At 43.8% G+C, this 20,494-nt stretch overlaps 1 protein-coding gene across 3 annotated transcripts in view; it reads right to left on the bottom strand.

Moving 5' to 3' along the window:
• arfgef1 (ADP-ribosylation factor guanine nucleotide-exchange factor 1 (brefeldin A-inhibited)) overlaps window positions 1–20,494 on the bottom strand; it is a 375,012-nt gene that overhangs the window by 181,419 nt on the left and 173,099 nt on the right. For all 3 annotated transcript variants that reach the window (XM_070891344.1, XM_070891351.1, XM_070891358.1), the window contains one exon: window positions 19,622–19,733. In XM_070891344.1, coding sequence (XP_070747445.1) covers window positions 19,622–19,733 — 112 coding nt within the window. The remainder of the gene's footprint in view (window positions 1–19,621; window positions 19,734–20,494) is intronic.

The following is a 20,494-nucleotide window of genomic DNA, read 5'->3' as shown; positions in this document are numbered from 1 at the left end:
GCTATGAGGCTGCAGAGTGACTTGGATAGGTTAGGTGAGTGGGAAAATGCATGGCAGATGAAGTATAATGTGGATAAATGTGAGGTTATCCACTTTGGTGGTAAAAACAGAGAGACAGACTATTTTCTGAATGGTGACAGATTAGGAAAAGGGGAGGTGCAACGAGACCTGGGTGTCATGGTACATCAGTCATTGAAGGTTGGCGGTTAAGAAAGCAAATGGCATGTTGGCCTTCATAGCGAGGGGATTTGAGTACAGGGGCAGGGAGGTGTTACTACAGTTGTACAGGGCCCTGGTGAGGCCACACCTGGAGTATTGTGTACAGTTTTGGTCTCCTAACTTGAGGAAGGACATTCTTGCTATTGAGGGAGTGCAGCGAAGGTTCACCAGACTGATTCCCGGGATGGCGGGACTGACATATCAAGAAAGACTGGATCAACTGGGCTTGTATTCACTGAAGTTCAGAAGAATGAGAGGGGATCTCATAGAAACGTTTAAAATTCTGACAGGTTTAGACAGGTTAGATGCAGGAAGAATGTTCCCAATGTTGGGGAAGCCCAGAACCAGGGGTCACAGTCTAAGGATAAGGGGTAAGCCATTTAGGACCGAGATGAGGAGAAACTTCTTCACCCAGAGAGTGGTGAACCTGTGGAATTCTCTACCACAGAAAGTTGTTGAGGCCAATTCACTAAATATATTCAAAAAGGAGTTAGATGTAGTCCTTACTACTAGGGGGATCAAGGGGTATGGCGAGAAAGCAGGAATGGGGTACTGAAGTTGCATGTTCAGCCATGAACTCATTGAATGGCGGTGCAGGCTCGAATGGCCTACTCCTGCACCTATTTTCTATGTTTCTATGTTTCACCAAACCTTATTTACCACACTCCGTGCATTTACACACATGCACTCCAATCTCATCTTAATTTGCCTCACATTTCTCCCCTGTCTGATCACTCCTATTTCTGAACTGCTCTATTCTAATGCTGTTTGTCTCTCCCAGTCCTCTGTGCACCTTGCATCTTCTCAAAAATGCTTCATCCCGGTACCCCTCCCACAATCAAATTAGTTTAAACCCTCCCCCACAGCACGAGTTAACCTCCCAGCCTTGTTTGATGTGCAACCCGTCCAATGAAATTTCCCAATCTACCTTCGCTAACTCGCCCTCATGCCTATATAATTGGCTTTATTTAAGTTTGAGATTCTCGGTTCGGATCAACAGATTGTGAAATTCTATCATATTATCATCTGTCTTCCCAGAGGATCCTTTTATAGGAGATTACTAATTAAGCCTGTCTCATTACAAAATACCAGTTCCCTGGTTGGTTCCATTACTTATTGTTCCAAAACTCCTGTTATTTGTTGATTAATACTCTGTCCAAAGATACAGCTACTGTTTGGGGGCCTATAAACTACTTCCATCAGTGTTTTCTGCCCCTTGTTATTTCTTATCTCTATGCATACTGATTCTACTTCCTAATCTCCCAAGCCAAAATCCTTTCTCACTACTGTTTTTATGTCGTCCTTTATTATGAGGACTACCCCCCTCCTTTTCCATGCTGCCTGTCTTTTGTAAATGTCAAGAACCCGAGAATATTTAGTTCATAAGAATTAGGAACAGGAGCAGGCCATCTAGCCCCTCGAGCCTGCTCCGCCATTCAACAAGATCATGGCTGATCTGGCCGTGGACTCAGCTCCACTTACCTGCCCGCTCCCCATAACCCTTAATTCCCTTATTGGTTAAAAATCTATCTGTGACTTGAATACATTCAATGAGCTAGCCTCAACTGCTTCCTTGGGCAGAGAATTCCACAGATGCACAACTCTCTGGGAGAAGAAATTCCTTCTCAACTCGGTTTTAAATTGGCTCCCCCGTATTTTGAGGCTGTGCCCCCTAGTTCTCGTCTCCCCGACCAGTGGAAACAACCTCTCTGCCTCTATCTTGTTTATCCCTTTCATTATTTTAAATGTTTCTATAAGATCACCCCTCATCCTTCTGAACTCCAACGAGTAAAGACCCAGTCTACTCAATCTATCATCATAAGGTAACCCCCTCATCTCCGGAATTAGCCTAGTGAATCGTCTCTGTACCCCCTCCAAAGCTAGTATATCCTTCCTTAAGTAAGGTGACCAAAACTGCACGCAGTAGTCCAGGTGCGGCCTCACCAATACCCTGTACAGTTGTAGCAGGACCTCCCTGCTTTTGTACTCTATCCCTCTCGCAATGAAGGCCAACATTCCATTCGTCTTCCTGATTACCTGCTGCACCTGCAAGCTAACTTTTTGGGATTCAGGTCCCTCTGCACCGCAGCATGTTGTAATTTCTCCCCATTCAAATAATATTCCCTTTTACTGTTTTTTTTTCCAACCTTGGTCACCTTGCAACCACATCTCTAGTGGCTATTAGATCAAAGACATTTAGCTCTATTTGTGCCACTAATTCATGTATCTTGTTACAAATGCTTTGTGCATTCAGATAAAGAGCCTTTAATTTTAACTTTTCAACCATTATTCCCTGCTTTCACCTTATTCGCTGAAACTCTGTCCTTTCCTGCCACATTGTGTTTATCTTTACCCAAATTGTTACACTGCTTCTTTGCCTTGGCTTTTCTTTTTAGATTTCTAAATTTCCCCTCACCTGACCCTTCCTTCCCCCTTTTTAGTTCAAAGCCCTATCTCCAGCTCTAGTTATTCGATTCGCCAGGACACTGGTCCAACCCGGTTTACTTGGAGCCCGTATCAACGGAACAGCTCCCTCTTTCACCAGTACTGGTGCCAATGCCCCATGAATCAAAACTGCTTCCGCCCACACCACTCCTAGAGCCATGCATTTTACTCTATGATCTGCTTGTCCCCAAGCCAATTTGCACGTGGCTCAGGTAACAATTTTGGGATTATTATCTTTGAGGTCTGCATTTTAATTTGGACTCTAGCTTCTCAAACTCCCTCAGCAAAACCTCAATTCTAATTCTACTTATGTCATTGGTTCCTAACACGAACCACCACAACTGGATCCTCCCCTTCCCATTCCAAATTCTTCTCCAGCCGTGAGGAGATATCCTTAACCCTGGCACTGGGCAGGCAACTGTGGGAAATACTGTAGTCACTATAGGGTCAAGACATGTCGCATATACGGGACAAGTCACAACGGAACCGAACGAGATAATCACAATATCAAAAGCAAACAAACGGAAAGTCAAAGGCCGCCAACCTTCATCTAATCATAGGGTGCATAATCAGGTCAAAGTAAACGTGAGATGCCTTGTGACTACCACAAGATGTTCTGGAAGACTGTGGCCTCAGATACGAGTCACCCCATGGGCAGGTTGGGGCATGTAGACTAAGTCTAAGAATGATATAAAAGTAGAGAGAAAAGGCTAGTCAACCAGAGAAAACCTAGGAGCAACACCTCGAGAAGTAGGGATCTCAAGTTAGGAACTTGAAGCGGGACTCCAGAGTGGAGACTGATCACCTCAGTTTAAACGGATAATATAGTACACAAGGTGTGAGGCTTGTGTGGTTTGTTTGTCTGTATTTTACTATTTGCTATTAAAGTGTTTTATTGGAATAGATGAGACTTGTTTCAATTATTCTCGACACTCAAAGACCTGATCCGTAATTGTTGTATTACTGTGGTGAACTACTAGTCAATCTGACACTCAGTTCACAAAGTCACAGCGAAAATATAGCAACAGCAACCTTGTTTTAATTAAAGGTTATGTATTTAATTAACTTAGTTTATAGTTTAGTTTTTAACTAATTACTAAATCCAGTTTAAGTTCGAGGTAGATTAAATAAAATATTTAAGTGTAGAACAAAGCACTACAAGTATTGGAGGCAAAAATGAGTATCTCCTTTCCCCTTTGCTCCGAATTCCCACTCTCCCCTCAAATTCTCAATTTTAACACTCCGTTACTGAGAGGTCGGAGGGCAAGCATCGCGACAGCAGACCGGGTGCGGCGCTACAAAAGGCAGAAGCAGATTGGGAGGAGCCAGAGATCGGAGCGCAAGCATCGCGAGAGCAGATTGTGTGTAGCGCTACAAAAGGCGACAGCAGATCGGGAGCAGTCAGCTGCAGCAGCGACAAGAGTAAGGGACAAAATCGAAGTGAGACGTTACAGCCAAGCAGATAAGTGATTGGCTGGTGGATTGGTGAGTATTTTTAGTTTCTTTTTTTTTTTAAAACCTTGGGCATTGGTGTAAGTTAGGAGCTCCAATTAAATAAATGTGATCTTTATTATCAAAGGAAAACCAATTAATTAAATCAGCTGTTTGCTGAGTAGTGGCTGGGTGTGTTTTGCTAAGATTTAGAGTTTAGTTCTACTTGATGGTTCAGAGTCTAACTAGAGGGATGACAGGGTAGCTCAGTCCCGTGGATTGCACATCCTGTGCCATGTGGAAAATCCTGAATGCTTCTTGCAGCCGGGACTTCCATGTGTGCAGGAGGTGTCTCCAGCTGCAACAAGTCGAGCTCCGTGTTTTGGAGCTTGAGCGGCGGCTGGAGTCACTGAAGTGCATCCACAAGACAAAGCTACATCGATAGCACATTTCTGGAGGTAGTCACCTCGCAGCTTAAGAGTGAGCAGGCAGAGAGGGATTGGGTAACCGCCAGACAGAAGAGGAGGACTAGGCAGGTAGTGCAGGAGTCCCGAGTCCATCTCTCTTCTGAGTACTGGTGAGGACGATGGTGGCCCTGGGGAGTACAGCCAGAGCCAAATCCACGGCACCACGGATGGCTCAGCTGCACCTGGGGTGGGGGGGGGGGGGGGGGGGGGGGGGGGGGAAGAATGGAAGAGCTATAGTGGTAGGGGATTAAATAGTCAGGGGAGCAGACAGGCGTTTCTGCGGCCGCAGACATGACTCCTGGATGTTATGTTGCCTCCCTGGTGCCAGGGTCAAGAATGTCACCGAGCGGCTGCAGGGCATTCTGGGGGGAGGGGGTGAACAGCCAGAGGTCGTGATCCATATCAGGATCAATGACAAGAGGTAGAAAGAGGGATGAGGTCCTGCAGGCAGAGTTTAGGGACCTAGGAGATTAAAAAGCAGGACCTCAAAGGTAGTAGTTTCCGTATTACTCCCGGTGCCACGAGCTAGTGAGTACAGAAACAGGAGGATAGAGCAGATGAATGCATGGCTGGAGAGATGGTGCAGGTAGGAGGGCTTTAGTTTCCAAAGGCATTAGGATCGCTTCTGGGGGAGGTGGGACCTGCACAAGCCAGACGGGTTGCACCTCAACAGAGCCGGGACCAATATCCTCGCAGGGGGGTTTGCTAGTGCTGCTGGGGAGGGTTTAAACTAGCTATGTAGGGGGATGGGAACCTGAGAATAGATTCAGTAGGGAGGGGAGTAAAGCTGGAATTAGAAAGTAAAAATAAAGAAAGTGAGTTTGAAGGACAGAGGAAACAAGCAAGAAAAAAGGGTAAAACAACAAATTTAAAGGCTCTTTGTCTAAATCCACGTAGCATTCATAACAAAATAGATGAGTTGACAGCACAAATGATACAAATCAAATGGGTATGATCTGATAGCCATTACAGAGACGTGGTTGTAAGGTGACCAGGACCGGCGAAAGGCGTGAGTCCGGGGTCGGCGAGAGGCCTATAAAAGGCCCAACGCGGCGGCAGTCGGGAGGTGCGGCGGCGAGAGGCTCCTCCTGTACTACGTGGGAAATTAGGGACGCCTCCGGTGTCCCTGACGACTAAATGTGCAGAAAGTGTATCCGCCTCCAGCTCCTGACAAACCGCGTTGCGGAACTGGAGCTGAGGGTGGATTCACTCTGGAGAATGCACGATGTTGAGAATGACGTGAATAGCACATTTAGTGAGTTGGTCTTACCACAGATAAAGGGTACACAGCCAGCTAGGGAATGGAAGACCAACAGGAAGAGCAGTGCAAGGAAGGTAGTGCAGGGATTCCCTGCGGTCGTCCCCCTGCAAAACAGATACACCGCTTTGAGTACTGTTGAGGGGGATGACTCATCAGAGGGGAGCAGCAGCAGCCAAGTTCATGGCACCGTGGCTGGCTCTGCTGCACAGGAGGGCAGGAAAGAGTGGGAGAGCGATAGTGATAGGAAATTCAATTGTAAGGGGAATAGATAGGCGTTTCTGCGGTCGCAACCGAGACTCCAGGATAATGTGTTGCCTCCCTGGTGCAAGGGTCAAGGATGTCTCGGAGCGGGTGCAGGACATTCTGTAAACGGAGGGTGAACAGCCAGTTGTCATGGTGCATATAGGTAACAATGGCATAGGTAAAAAAAGGGATGAGGTCCTACGAGACAAATTTAGGGAGCTAGGAGCTAAATTAAAAAGTAGGACCTCAAAAGTAGTAATCTCAGGATTGCTACCAGTGCCACGTGCTAGTCAGAGTAGGAATCGCAGGATAGCTCAGATGAATACGTGGCTTGAGGAGTGGTGCAGAAGGGAACGATTCAAATTCTTGGGACATTGGAACCGGTTCTGGGGGAGGTGGGACCAGTACAAACCGGACGGTCTGCACCTGGACAGAACCAGAATCAGTGTTTGCTAGTGCTGTTGGGGAGGAGTTAAACTAATATGGCAGGGGGATGGGAACCTATGCAGGGAGACAAAGGGAAATAAAAAGGAGGCAGAAGCAAAATATAGAAAGGAGAATAGTAAAAGTGGAGGACAGAGAAACCCAAGGCAAAAAACAAAAAGGGCCACATTACAGCAAAATTCTAAAGGGGCAAAGTGTGTTAAAAAGACAAGCCTGAAGGCTCTGTGCCTCAATGCGAGGAGTATTTGGAATAAGGTGGATGAATTAACTGCGCAGATAGCAGTTAACGGATCCGATGTGATTGGCATCACGGAGACATGGCTCCAGGGGAACCAAGACTGGGAACTCAACATCCAGGGGTATTCAGCATTTAGGAAGGATAGACAGAAAGGAAAAGGAGGCGGGGTGGCGTTGCTGGTTAAAGATGAAATCAATGCAATTGTAAGGAAGGACATTAGCCTGGATGATGTGGAATCGGTATGGGTGGAGCTGCGGAATACCAAAGGGCTGAAAACGCTAGTGGGAGTTGTGTATCGACCACCAAATAGTAGTAGTGAGGTTGGGGACAGCATCAAGCAAGAAATAAGGGATGTGTGCAATAAAGGTACAGCAGTAATCATGGGCGACTTTAATCTACACATTGATTGGGCTAACCTAACTGGTAGCAATGCAGTGGAGGAGGATTTCCTGGAGTGTATTAGGGATGGTTTTCTAGACCATTATGTCGAAGAACCAACCAGGGAGCTGGCCATCCTAGCCTGGGTATTGTGCAATCTTGTTGTGCGAGGCCTCTTGGGGAAAAGTGACCATAATATGGTAGAATTCCTTATTAAGATGGAGAGTGACAAAGTTAATTCGGAAACTAGGGTCCTGAACTTAAGGAAAGGTAACTTCGATGGTATGAGGTGTGAATTGGCTAGAATAGACTGGCAAACGATACTAAAAGGGTTGACGGTGGATAAGCAATGGCAAACATTTAAAGATCACATGGATGAACTTCAGCAAATGTACATCCCTGTCTGGAGTAAAAATAAAACTGGGAAGGTGGCTCAACCATGGTTAACAAAGGAAATTAAGGATAGTGTTAAAGCCAAGGAAGAGGCATATAAATTGGCTAGAAAAAGCAACAAACCTGAGGAGTGGGAGAAATTTAGAATTCAACAGAGGAGGACAAAGGGTTTAATTAAGAGGGGGAAAATAGAGTACGAGTGGAAGCTTGCAGGGAATATAAAAACCGACTGCAAAAGCTTCTATAAATATGTGAAGAGAAAAAGATTAGTAAAGACAAACGTAGATCCTTTGCAGTCAGATTCAGGTGAAATTATAATGGGGAACAAAGAAATGGCAGACCAATTGAACCAATACTTCGGTTCTGTCTTCAGTAAGGAAGGTACAAATAACGTTCCGAAGGTACTAGGGGACACTGGGTCTAGTGAGGAGGAGGAACTGAAGGATATCCTTATTAGGTGGGAAAATGTGCTAGGGAAATTGATGGGATTGAAGGCCGATAAATCCCCGGGGCCTGATAGTCTGCATCTCAGAGTGCTCAAGGAAGTGGCCCAAGAAATAGTGGATGCATTTGTGATCATTTTCCAACAGTCTATCGACTCTTGATCAGTTCCTATGGACTGGAGGGTAGCTGATGTAACACCACTTTTTAAAAAAGGAGGGAAGAGAGAAAACGGGTAATTATAGACCGGTTAGCTTGACATCAGTAGTGGGGAAAATGTTGGAATCAATCATTAAGGACGAAATAGCAGCGCATTTGGAAAGCGGTGACAGGGTCAGATCAAGTCAGCATGGATTTATGAAAGGGAAATCATGCTTGACAAATTTTCTGGAATTTTTTGAGGATGTAACGAGCAGAGTGGACAAGGGAGAACCAGTGGATGTGGTGTATTTGAACTTTCAGAAGGCTTTTGACAAGGTCCCGCACAAGAAATTGTTGTGTAAAGTCAAAGCACATGGTATTTGGGTAATATACTGACGTGGATAGGGAGCTGGTTGACAGACAGGAAGCAGAGGGTCAGGATAAACGGGTCCTTTTCAGAATGGCAGGCAGTGAGTAGCAGGGTGCCGCAGGGCTCAGTGCTGGGACCCCAGCTCTTTACAATATACATTAACGATTTGGATGAAGGAATAGAGTGTAATATCTCCAAGTTTGCAGATGACACTAAACTGGGTGGCGGTGAGAGCTGTGAGGAGGACGCTAAGAGGCTGCAGGGTGACTTGGACAGGTTAGGTGAGTGGGCAAATGCATGGTAGATGCAGTATAATGTGGATAAATGTGAGGTTATCCAGTTTGGGGGCAAAAACACGAAGGCAGATTATCTGAATGGCGGCAGACTAGGAAAAGGGGAGGTGCAACGAGACCTAGGTGTCATGGTTCATCAGTCACTGAAAGTGGGCACGCAGGTACAGCAGACGGTGAAGGCGGCAAATGGTATGTTGGCCTTCATAGCTAGGGGATTTGAATATAGAAGCAGGGAGGTCTTACTGCAGTTGTACAGGGCCTTAGTGAGGCCTCACCTGGAATATTGTGTTCAGTTTTGGTCTCCTAGTCTGAGGAAGGACGTTCTTGCTATTGAGGGAGTGCAGCGAAGGTTCACCAGACTGATTCCAGGGATGGCTGGGCTGTCATATGAGGAGAGACGAGATCAACTGGGCCTTTATTCACTGGAGTTTGGAAAGATGAGAGGGGATCTCATAGAAACGTATAAGATTCTGACAGGACTGGACAGGTTAGATGCGCAAGAATGTTCCCGTTGTTGGGGAAGTCCAGAACCAGGGGACATAGTTTTAGGATAAGGGGCAGGCCATTTAGGACTGAGATGAGGAGAAACTTCTTCACTCAGAGTTGTTAACCTGTGGAATTCCCTGCCGCAGAGAGTTGTTGATGCCAGTTCACTGGATATATTCAACAGGGAGTTAGATATGGCTCTTACGGTTAAGGGGATCAAGGGCTATGGAGAGAAAGCAGGAAAGGGGTACTGAAGGAATGATCAGCCATGATCTTATTGAATGGCTCGAAGGGCCGAATGGCCGACTCCTGCACCTATGTTTCTAACTAAATATTAAGGGGTATTTGACAATCCGGAAGGACAGACAGAAACGAAAACAAGGTGGGGTAGTTCTGTTGATAAAGGATGAAATCACTGCAATAGTGAAAAAGGATATTGGCTCAAATGATCAGGATGTTGAAACAGTTTGGGTGGAGGTAAGGAATAATAAGGGGAACAAGTCACTGGTGGGCGTAGTCTATAGACCCCCTAACAGTAACAACTCTGTTGGTCGGAATATAAACCAAGAAATAGTGGGGGCTAGTAAAAAGCGAATAGCAATAATCATGGGTGATTTTAACCTCCATATTGACTGGACAAATCAAATTGGTCAGGATAGCCTTGAGGAAGAGTTCATAGAGTGCATAAGGGACGGGTCGCTTGAGCAATTTGTAATGGAACCAACCAAGGGACACGCTATCTTAGATCTGGTCCTATGTAATGAGACAGGATTAATAAACAATCTCCTAGTAAAGGATTCCCTTGGAATGAGTGCATAGCATGGCTGAATTTCAAATTCAGATGGAGGGCGAGAAAGTTGGGTCTCAAACCAGCGTACTAAGCTTAAATAAAGGAGACTACAAAGGTATGAAGGCAGAGTTGGCTAAAGTGGACTGGGAAAATAGATTAAAATGTAGGACGGTTGATGAACAGTGGCGTACATTTAAGGAGATATTTCACAACTCTCAAGAAAAATATATTCCAGTGAGGAGGAAAGGGCGAAAGAGAAAAGATAGCCATCCGTGGCTAACCAAAAAAATAAAAGACGGTATACAATTAAAAAGAAGGGTATACCAAGTGGCCAAAACTTATGGGAGGACAGAAGATTGGGAAGCTTTTAAAAGCCAGCAAACAATGACTAACATGATGATTAAGAAAGGGAAGATAGACTATGAAAGTAACTAGCACGAAATATAAAAACAGATAGCAAGAGTTTCTAAAGGTATATAACAAGGAACAAAGTGGCTAAAGTAAATGTTGGTCCCTTAGAGGACGAAACCGGGAATTAGTAATGGGGAACATGGAGATGGCAGAAACTCTGAACAAATATTTTGTATGGTAGAGGACACAAACAATATCCCAACAGTGGATAGTCAAGGGGCTATGGGCAGGGGGAAGGACTTAACACAATCACTGAGGTGGTGGTACTCAGTGAGATAATGGGACTAAAGGCAGATAAATCCCCTGGACCCGATGGCTTGCATCCTAGGGACTTAAGAGAAGTAGCGGCAGGGATAATGGATGCATTGGTTGTAATTTACCAAAATTCCCTGGATTCTGTGGAGGTCCCAGCAGATTGGAAAACTGCAAATGTAACGCCCCTATTTAAAAAAGGAGGCAGACAAAAAGCAGGAAACTATAGACCAGTTAGCCTAACATCTGTGGTTGGTAAAATGTTGGAGTCCATCATTAAAGAAGCAGTAGCAGGACATTTGGAAAAACATAATTCAGTCAGGCAGAGTCGCCATGGGTTTATGAAGGGAAAGTCATGTTTGACAAATTTGCTGGAATTCTTTTGAGGATGTAACGAACAGGGTGGATAAAGGAGAACCAGTGGATGTGGTGTATTTGGACTTCCAGAAGGCATTGGACAAGGTGCTACATAAAAGGTTACTGCACAAGATAAAAGTTCATGGGGGTAATATATTAGCATGGAGAGGGGATTGGCTAACTAATAGAAAACAGAAAGTCGGGATAAATGGTTCATTCTCGGGTTGGCTATCAGTAACTAGTGGGGTGCTGCAGGGATCAGTGCTGGGACCCCAACTATTTACAATCTATATTAACGACTTGGAAGAAGGGACCGAGTGTAACGTAGCCATGTTTGCTGACAATACAATGATGGAAAGAAAAGCAATGTGTGAGGAGGACACATAAAACCTGCAAAAAGTCATAGGCAGGCTAAGTGAGTGGGCAAAATTTTGGAAGCTGGAGTATAATGTTGGAAAGTGTGAGGTTATGTACTTCGGCAGAAAAAAAAAATCAAAGAGCAAGTTATTATTTAAATGGAGAAAAATTGCAAAGTGCTGCCGTACAGCAGGATCTGGGGGTACTTGTACATGAAACACAAAAGATTAGTATGCAGGTACAGTAAGTGATCAGGAAGGCCAATGGAATGTTGGCCTTTATTGCAAAGAGGATGGCGTATAAAAGCAGGCAAGTCTCGCTACAGTTATATAGGGTATTGGTGAAGCTACACCTGGAATACTGCGTGCAGTTTTGATTTCCATATTTAAGAAAGGATATACTTGCTTTGGAGGCAGTTCAGAGAAGGTTCACTAGGTTGATTCCGGAGATGAGGGAGTTGACTTATGAGGAAAGGTTGAGGAGGTTGAGCCTCTGCTCATTGGAATTCAGAAGAATGAGAGGTGATCTTATCAAAATGTATAAGATTATAAAGGGGCTTGACAAGATGGATGCAGAGAGGATGTTTCCTCAGATAGGGGAGACTAGAACTAGGGGGCATAATCTTAGAATAAGGGGCCGCCCATTTAAAACTGAGATGAGGAGGAATTTCTTCTTTGAGGTGTTGTAGGAGGTAGGCACCTTTAGAATATACAATACTAGGCATTAGGCACCTGCTAGATATATCTAAACGCATATAAGTTTAAAGTGGCCACACATAAAATGGCTGCCCAGGCATGATGGGAAATCAGGTAGTCAAGCTGTGAACTGTTGAATGTTCAATGACCGAGCAATAACCCTGTGAGGCCCACTATAGGAATGCCTTGGATGCAGGATAAGAATAATGAGGAGAGAACCCATCTCCCGTATTCAAGGCCATAAACCAATTAATTCCCCAGGAAGAAAGAGATAAGAGAACTCATCTCCTGTAAACAAGATGATAAACCAATTATTTCTCCAAGAAGAAAGAACTAGTGAGAGAACCTATATCAATCAGCCCAAGCTGACAAGAGACGAACACATGGTTCCTGACACATAAGAGGAATTCTATTGGGTTAAAAGAACCTATATGTAATCTATAATCGTTGTGATTGGCTTGTGTCCAGCCGTGATGGGCTGTGTAACTGTAGTAAACTGTTTGTAACTGTTGTGAAACATATAAAAGTGAATGTAACCCTTTGTTCTGTGGAGAGAAGCCTGGACTCAGTCTTGTGATTTCCTCCCCGCTAAGCGTAATAAAGGCCGCATCAGCATTGGAACCGACTCTGAGTGTTGAGTGATTCTTCTGAGAAAACACTAACGCTAACAGAGGGTTGTAAATCTGTGGAATTCACTGCCTCAGAGCTGAGAAAGCTGGGTCATTGAATAAATTTAAGATACAGACAGACAGTTTCTTAACCGATAAGGGAATAAGAGGTTATGGGAGCGGGCAGGGAAGTGGACCCGAGTCCATAATCGGATCAGCCATGATCGTATTAAATGGTGGAGCAGGCTCGAGGGGCCATACGGCCTACTCCTGCTCCTATTTCGTATGTTATAGAAACATAGAAACATAAAAAATAGGTGCAGGAGTAGGCCATTCAGCCCTTCCAGCCTGCACCGCCATTCAATGAGTTCAAGGCTGAACATGCAACTTCAGTAACCCCTTCCTGCTTTCTCGCCATACTCCTTGATCCCCCTAGTAGTAAGGACTTCATCTAACTCCCTTTTGAATATATTTAGTGAATTGGTCTCAACTACTTTCTGTGGTAGAGAATTCCACAGGTTCACCACTCTCTGGGTGAAGAAGTTTCTCCTCATCTCGGTCCTAAATGGCTTACCCCTTATCCTTAGACTGTGACCCCTGGTTCTGGACTTCCCCAACATTGGGAACATTCTTCCTGCATCTAACCTGTCTAAACCCGTCAGAATTTTAAACGTTTCTGTGAGGTCCCCTCTCATTCTTCTGAACTCTAGTGAATACAAGCCCAGTTGATCCAGTCTTTCTTGATAGGTCAGTCCCACCATCCCGGGAATCAGTCTGGTGAATCTTCGCTGCGCTCCCTCAATAGCAAGAATGTCCTTCCTCAAGTTAGGAGACCAAAACTGTACACAATACTCCAGGTGTGGCCTCACCAAGGCCCTGTACAACTGTAGCAACACCTCCCTGCCCCTGTACTCAAATCCCCTCGCTATGAAGGCCAACATGCCATTTGCTTTCTTAACCGCCTGCTGTACCTGCATGCCAACCTTCAATGACTGATGTACCATGACACCCAGGTCTCGTTGCATCTCCCCTTTTCCTAATCTGTCACCATTCAGATAATAGTCTGTCTCTCTGTTTTTACCACCAAAGTGGATAACCTTACATTTATCCACATTATACTTCATCTGCCATGCATTTGCCCACTCACCTAACCTATCCAAGTCACTCTGCAGCCTCATAGCATCCTCCTCGCAGCTCACACTGCCACCATTGTACTCATTATTGTTTCCACTTTAAAAGAGGTTAATTGGATGTGGTGACTGACTGCAGCACATAGACAAACCTTTGCAATGTTCTGCTTACTCTGACAATTTTCAACCCTGTACTGCACACTTAAAAATGACATTTCACCTCAGAATGCCTTGAAGAAGTCTAAAAAACCTGCTCGACAAGTTTACACATCAACATTGTCAATCAAATGCTTCAGTGCACAGCCAATCCTCAGCATGGAATGGTGCTTAGATGAAAATCTGCCTTTATACAACATTTTAAAACATTTTTTTTTTCTATAGAGCCTATATTGGTCACTCATATTTACTACAAGAGATATGGTGAATTGCAGACTGCTGGAAAAACACTTTTTTATGCACACATGTTGAAAGAGAAACATCAGTACATGCCCATTTCCTGCAAACTGACCAAGTTTTGTCTTTACAGCATTGAGCAGGGACAAATGCAAAAGTCTGAATACCAGGTCTTTCACTGCATTTGACCATGGCCAAGTGGGACTGGATCAATTGAGCAATCACAAAAATTTGAAGAGAATGAATACAACTTCTTTGTCACAGTATTATCTAAAATACATGTCTCACAACAGATTAGCACTACAACAAATTGTTAGGCTTTATAAAGCCAGATGGAGTACAAAAGCAAGAACACTGGTTGGGCACCAGCTGGAGTATTGTAGCCAACTCTGAGCACAACTTGAAGGATGTCCAGGCTTGAGAGGGGATGCAAATGAGATTTACTAGAATGGTACCAGGGATGACAGACTTCAGTCACTTGGAGAGACTAACTATTCCCAGTGGCAGAAGGGCCAGTAACCAGAGGACACAGGTTTAAGGTAATTGACAACACAAGAAGAACGTACGGGAAAAAAAAATTACACAGCAAACTATTATCTGGAATGCACTACTGAAAGGGCGTTGGAAGCAGATTACATAATAACTTTCAGAAGAAAATTGTATAAACACTTGAAGAGGAAAAATTTGCAGGACTACAGGGAAGGAGCAAGGGAACAGGACTAATTGAATGGCGCTTTCAAAAGAGCCGACACAGGCCAAATGGCCTCCTTCTGTGATCTATCATTCTATGATTCTAGCTGATAAGAAACATAAGAACATAAGAAATGAGAGCAGGAGTGGGCCATGTGGATAAATGTGAGGTTATCCACTTGGGAGCAAAAATGTGAAGACAGAATATTATCTGAATGGCGGCAGATTAGGAAAAGGGGAGGTGCAACGAGACCTGGGTGTCATGGTTCATCAGTCATTGAAAGTTGGCATACAGGTACAGCAGGCAGTGAAGGCGGAAAATGGTATGTTGGCCTTCATAGCGAGGGGATTTGAGTATAGGAGCAGGGAGGTCTTACTGCAGTTGTACAGGGCCTTGGTGAGGCCTCACCTGGAATACTGTGTTCAGTTTTGGTCTCCTAATCTAAGGAAGTACGTTCTTGCTATTGAGGGAGTGCAGCGAAGGTTCACCAGGCTGATTCCCAGGATGGCAGGACTGACATATGAGGAGAGACTGGATCAACTGGGCCTTTATACATTGGAGTTTAGAAGGATGAGAGGGGATCTCATAGAAACATACAAGATTCTGACGGGACGGGACAGGTTAGATGCGGGTAGATTGTTCCCGATGTTGGGGAAGTCCAGAACCAGGGGACACGGTATTAGGATAAGGGGTAGGCCATTTAGGACTGAGATGAGGAGAAACTTCTTCACTCAGAGTTGTTAACCTGTGGAATTCCCTGCCGCAGAGAGTTGTTGATGCCAGTTCATTGGATATATTCAAGAGGGAGTTAGATATGACCCTTACGGCTAAGGGGATCAAGGGGTATGGAGAGAAAGCAGAAAAGGGCTACTGAGGGAATGACCAGCCATGATCTTATTGAATGGTGGTGCAGGCTCGAAGGGCATACTCTTGCACCTATTTTCGATGTTTCTGTGTTAATACGATCATGGCTGATCAGAGAATGGAGTCAGGTCCACTTCCCTGCCCACTCCCCATAACCCTTTAATCCCTTATGGTTAAGAAACTGTCTGTCTCTGACTTAAATTTATTCAATGTCCCAGCTTCCACAGCTCTCTGAGGCAGCAAATTTCACAGATTTACAACCCTCAGAAAATAAATTCCTTCTCATGTCAGTTTTAAATGGGCGGCCCCTTATTCTAAGATTATGCCCCCTACTTCAAGTCTCCCATATCAGTGGAAACATCCTCTCTGCATCCACCTTGTCAAGCCCTCTCATAATCTTATACATTTTGATAAGATCACCTCTCATTCTTCTGAATTCCAATGAGCAGAGGACCAACCTCCTCAACCCTTCCTCATAAGTCAATCCCCTCATCTCCAGAATCAACCTATTGAACCTTCTCTGAACTGCCTCCAAAGCAAGTATACCTTTTCTTAAATATGGAAACCAAAACTGCATGCAGTATTCCAGGTATAACCTCACCAATACCCTGTGTAACTGTTGCAAGACTTCCCTGCTTATATATTCCATCCCCTTTGCAACAAAGGCCAAGATTCCATTGTCTTCCTGATCACTTGCTATACCTGCATACTAACCTTTTGTGTTTCATGCACAAGTACCTCCAGGTCCCGCTGTAGTGCAGCACTTTGCAATTTTTCCCCATTTAAATAATAACTTGCTCTTTGATTTTTTTTTCTGCCAAAGTGTAAGACCTCACACTTTCCAACATTATACTCCATCTGCCAAATTTTTGCTCATTCACTTCGCCTGTCTATGTACTTTTGCAGGTTTTTTGTGTCCTCCTCATACAATGCTTTTCCTCGCATCTTTGTAACGTCAGCAAATTTGGCTATGTTACACTCAGTCCTTTCTTCCAAGTCGTTAATATAGTTTGTAAATAGTTGGGGTCCCAGCACTGATCCCTGCGACACCCCACTAGTTACTGATTGCCAACCTGAGAATGAACCATTTATCCCAACTTTCTGTTTTCTGTTAGTTAGCCAATCCGCTATCCATGCTAATATATTACCCCAACCCCGTGAACTTTTATCTTGCTCAATAACCTTTTACGTAGCACCTTGTCAAATGCCTTCTGGAAGTCCAAATACACTACATCCACTAGTTCCCCTTTATCCACCCTGTTCGTTACATCCTCAAAGAATTCCAGCAAATTTGTCAAATATGACATCCCCTTCATAAATCCATGCCGAATCTGCTTGACCAAATTATGCTTTTCCAAATGTCCTGCTACTGCTTCTTTAATAATGAACTCCAATATTTTCCCAGCCACAGATGTTAGGCTAACTGTCTATAATTTCCTGCTTTTTGTCTGTCTCTTTTTTTTTTAAAATAGGGGCGTTACATTTTCAGTTTTCCAATCTGTTGGGACCTCCACAGAATCCAGGGAATTTTGGTAAATTACAACCAATGCATCCACTATCCCTGCCGCTACTTCTCTTAAGACCCTAGGATGCAAGCCATCAGGTCCAGGGGATTTATCTGCCTTCGGTCCCATTATCTTACTGAGCACCACCATCTTAGTGATTGTGTTAAGTTCCTCCTCCCCTATAGCCCCGATACAAAATATTTGTTCAGAGTTTCTGCCATCTCCATATTCCCCATTACCAATTCCCAGTCTTGCCCTCTAAAGGACCAACTTTAGCCACTTTTTTCCTTTTTATATACCTATAGAAACACTTGCTATCTGTTTTTATATTTCGTGCTAGTTTACTTTCATAGTCTATCTTCACTTTCTTAATCATCATGTTAGTCATTCTTTGCTGGCTTTTAAAAGCTTCCCAATCTTCTGTCCTCCCACTAGTTTTGGCCACTTTGTATGCCCTTGTTTTTAATTGGATACCTTCCTTTATTTCTTTAGTTAGCCATGGATGGTTATCTTTTCTGTTACACCCTTTTCTCCTCACTGGAATATATTTTTCTTGAGAGTTGTGAAATATCTCCTTAAATGTACGCCACTGTTCATCGTCTGTCCTACACTTTAATCTATTTTCCCAGTCCATTATAGCCAACTCTGCCCTCATACCTTCATAATCTCCTTTATTTAAGCTTAGTACACTGGTTTGAGATCCAACATTCTCGCCCTCCATCTGAATTTGAAATTCAACCATGCTATGCACTCATTCCAAGGGGATCCTTTACTAGGAGATTGTTTATTAATCCTGTCTCATTACACAGGACCAGATCCAAGATAGCCTCCCCCCTGGTTGGTTCCGTTACATACTACTCAATGAACCCATCCCTTATGCACTCTATAAATTCTTCCTCAAGGCTACCCTGACCAATTTGATTTGTCCAATCAATATGGAGGTTAAAATCACCCATGATTATTGCTGTTCCCTTTTTACAAGCCCCCACTATTTCCTGGTTTATACTCCAAACAACAAAGTTGCTACTGTTACGGGGCCTGTAGACTGTACCCACCAGTGACTTTTTCCCCTTATTATTCCTTACCTCCGCCCAAACTGTTTCAACATCTTGATTATATGAGCCAATATTGTTTCTCACTATTGCAGTGATTCCATCCTTTATCAGTAGAGCTACCCCACCTCCTTTTCCTTTCTGTCTGTCCTTCCTGCTTGTCAAATACCCCTGAATATTTAATTCCCAGTTCTGGTCACCTTGCAACCACGTCTCTGTAATGGCTATCAGATCATACCCATTTGTATCTATTTGTGCCGTCAACTCATCTATTTTATTACGAATGCTACGTGCATTTAGACAAAGTGCCTTTAAATTTGCTTTTTTACCCTTTTTTCCCCTCTTCTTCAAACTCACTTTCTTTATTTTTGCTTTCTAATTCCAGTTTTACTCTCCTCCCGACTGAATCTATTTTCAGGTTCCCATCACCCTGCCAAGCTAGTTTAAACCTTCCCCAAAAACAGTAGCAAACCCCGCTACGAGGATATTGGTTCCGGCTCTATTGAGGTGCAACCCGCCCAGCTTGTACAGGTTCCAGCTCTCCCAGAAGCAGTCCCAATGCCTCAGGAAACTAAAGCCCTCCCATCTGCACCATCTCTCTAGCCATGTATTCATCTGTTCTATTCTCCTATTTCTGTACTCGCTAGCTCGTGGCACCGGGAGTAATCCGGAGATTACTATCTTTGAGGTCCTGCTTTTTAAATCTCTCTCCTAGCTCTAAACTCTGCCTATAGGACCTCATCCCTCTTTCTACCTATGGCATTGGTCCAGATATGGACCACGACCTCGAGCTGTTCACCCTCTCCCCCCAGAATGCTCTGCTGCCACTCAATGACATCCTTGACCCTGGCATCAGGAGGCAACATACCATCATGGAGTCACGTCTTATCTACTTCTTTCTGTTTAAAAAAAAAACCTGAATTGGTACACTTGACTACAAGGCAATAACCACCATAAATGCCAAATCAGTATCTCTCTCCTTGTGCCTTTTAATTCACTGCAAGAAACTTATGTTACCTTCACTAAAGCGAAGTAAGTAGCTACTGGAGGGAAAAGTCACACCTTTGGAAAACACAGTTTAATGTAAAACCACTGATCAAAAGTACTATGAAAGATTATCTAATAAATGGAAATTATTGTAAAGGAGTTGAGAATGTTATCATCCTTTCCTACGACAGTTTTAACTGCTTCTTACAAAATTCTAAATAAATGACAATGCCTTCTGAACAGCACTTAATTACAATTGTTGACATTTACAATTCTTACCGTGTCTAATCTTTCTTCTTGATGCAGAAATTGGGCAATATCATCAGGTGTAGTTCCAAGCATTCCTTGTTCCTGTAGATACTGTATCCCTCTTTTTGTTTTTTTATTAAATCTGTACAAATAACAAAAAAGCTGTCTCAAATTCTAAGGACATAAGTGGTTGACAGCTTGATTACTAAACTTATTTCATATTTATTAATTATTGTCTGAAAATTTTTATCAGAACACCAAAATAATACAAGAAATAAGAGCAATGATTAGGAAGCATCGATGTCATGTGTAGGCAATGTTAACAGTTTCCACACATGGCTGAAATGACGTACAAGTGGGAGTAGTGCACTTCAACCATCGCCAATATGTTGCAGTAACTTTCCTACAATCTGCAGAACACCACGAAGAACTAGACAGCCTGGGAGATTTCTGCAACATCAAGGCGCCAGGAAGAGCTCCTCGGGACACTGGTGGCTTCCAGAATGGAAGTTATCACTACTTCAATAGATGTCTGGAGAGTTGGCCTGGATACCACAATAGTATAAGGCTTCCAAGACTTGGTTGGGAACATTTGGTCTGTAATGACAATGACCAGTAGCACCTTTGAGCCTGTGCCCAGCACCAATGGGGTTGCAAGTGGATGCAGATGTCACTACTTCTCCAGAGTGAGCCTGCTGCCCTAAGGCCCCTCCAATGTCTTCATGAGGAAGCTGTAGATATGTAATGCAGGCATACAAAACTTGAACATTTCCTGAAATCACATGTGCTCTAGTAAGTTCATGTTGATACCTGTTTCTATATGATTCAACTGGTGGAACAAATTCCAAGATGATCAGAAAACCAGCTTTTTAACTCCCTCTATATTCCATTTAGTACATTTTC

Source organism: Pristiophorus japonicus, chromosome 1, assembly GCF_044704955.1.
Source record: "Pristiophorus japonicus isolate sPriJap1 chromosome 1, sPriJap1.hap1, whole genome shotgun sequence".
Classification (NCBI taxonomy): Eukaryota; Metazoa; Chordata; class Chondrichthyes; family Pristiophoridae; genus Pristiophorus; species Pristiophorus japonicus.
This window is presented reverse-complemented; position numbering and strand designations above follow the sequence as displayed.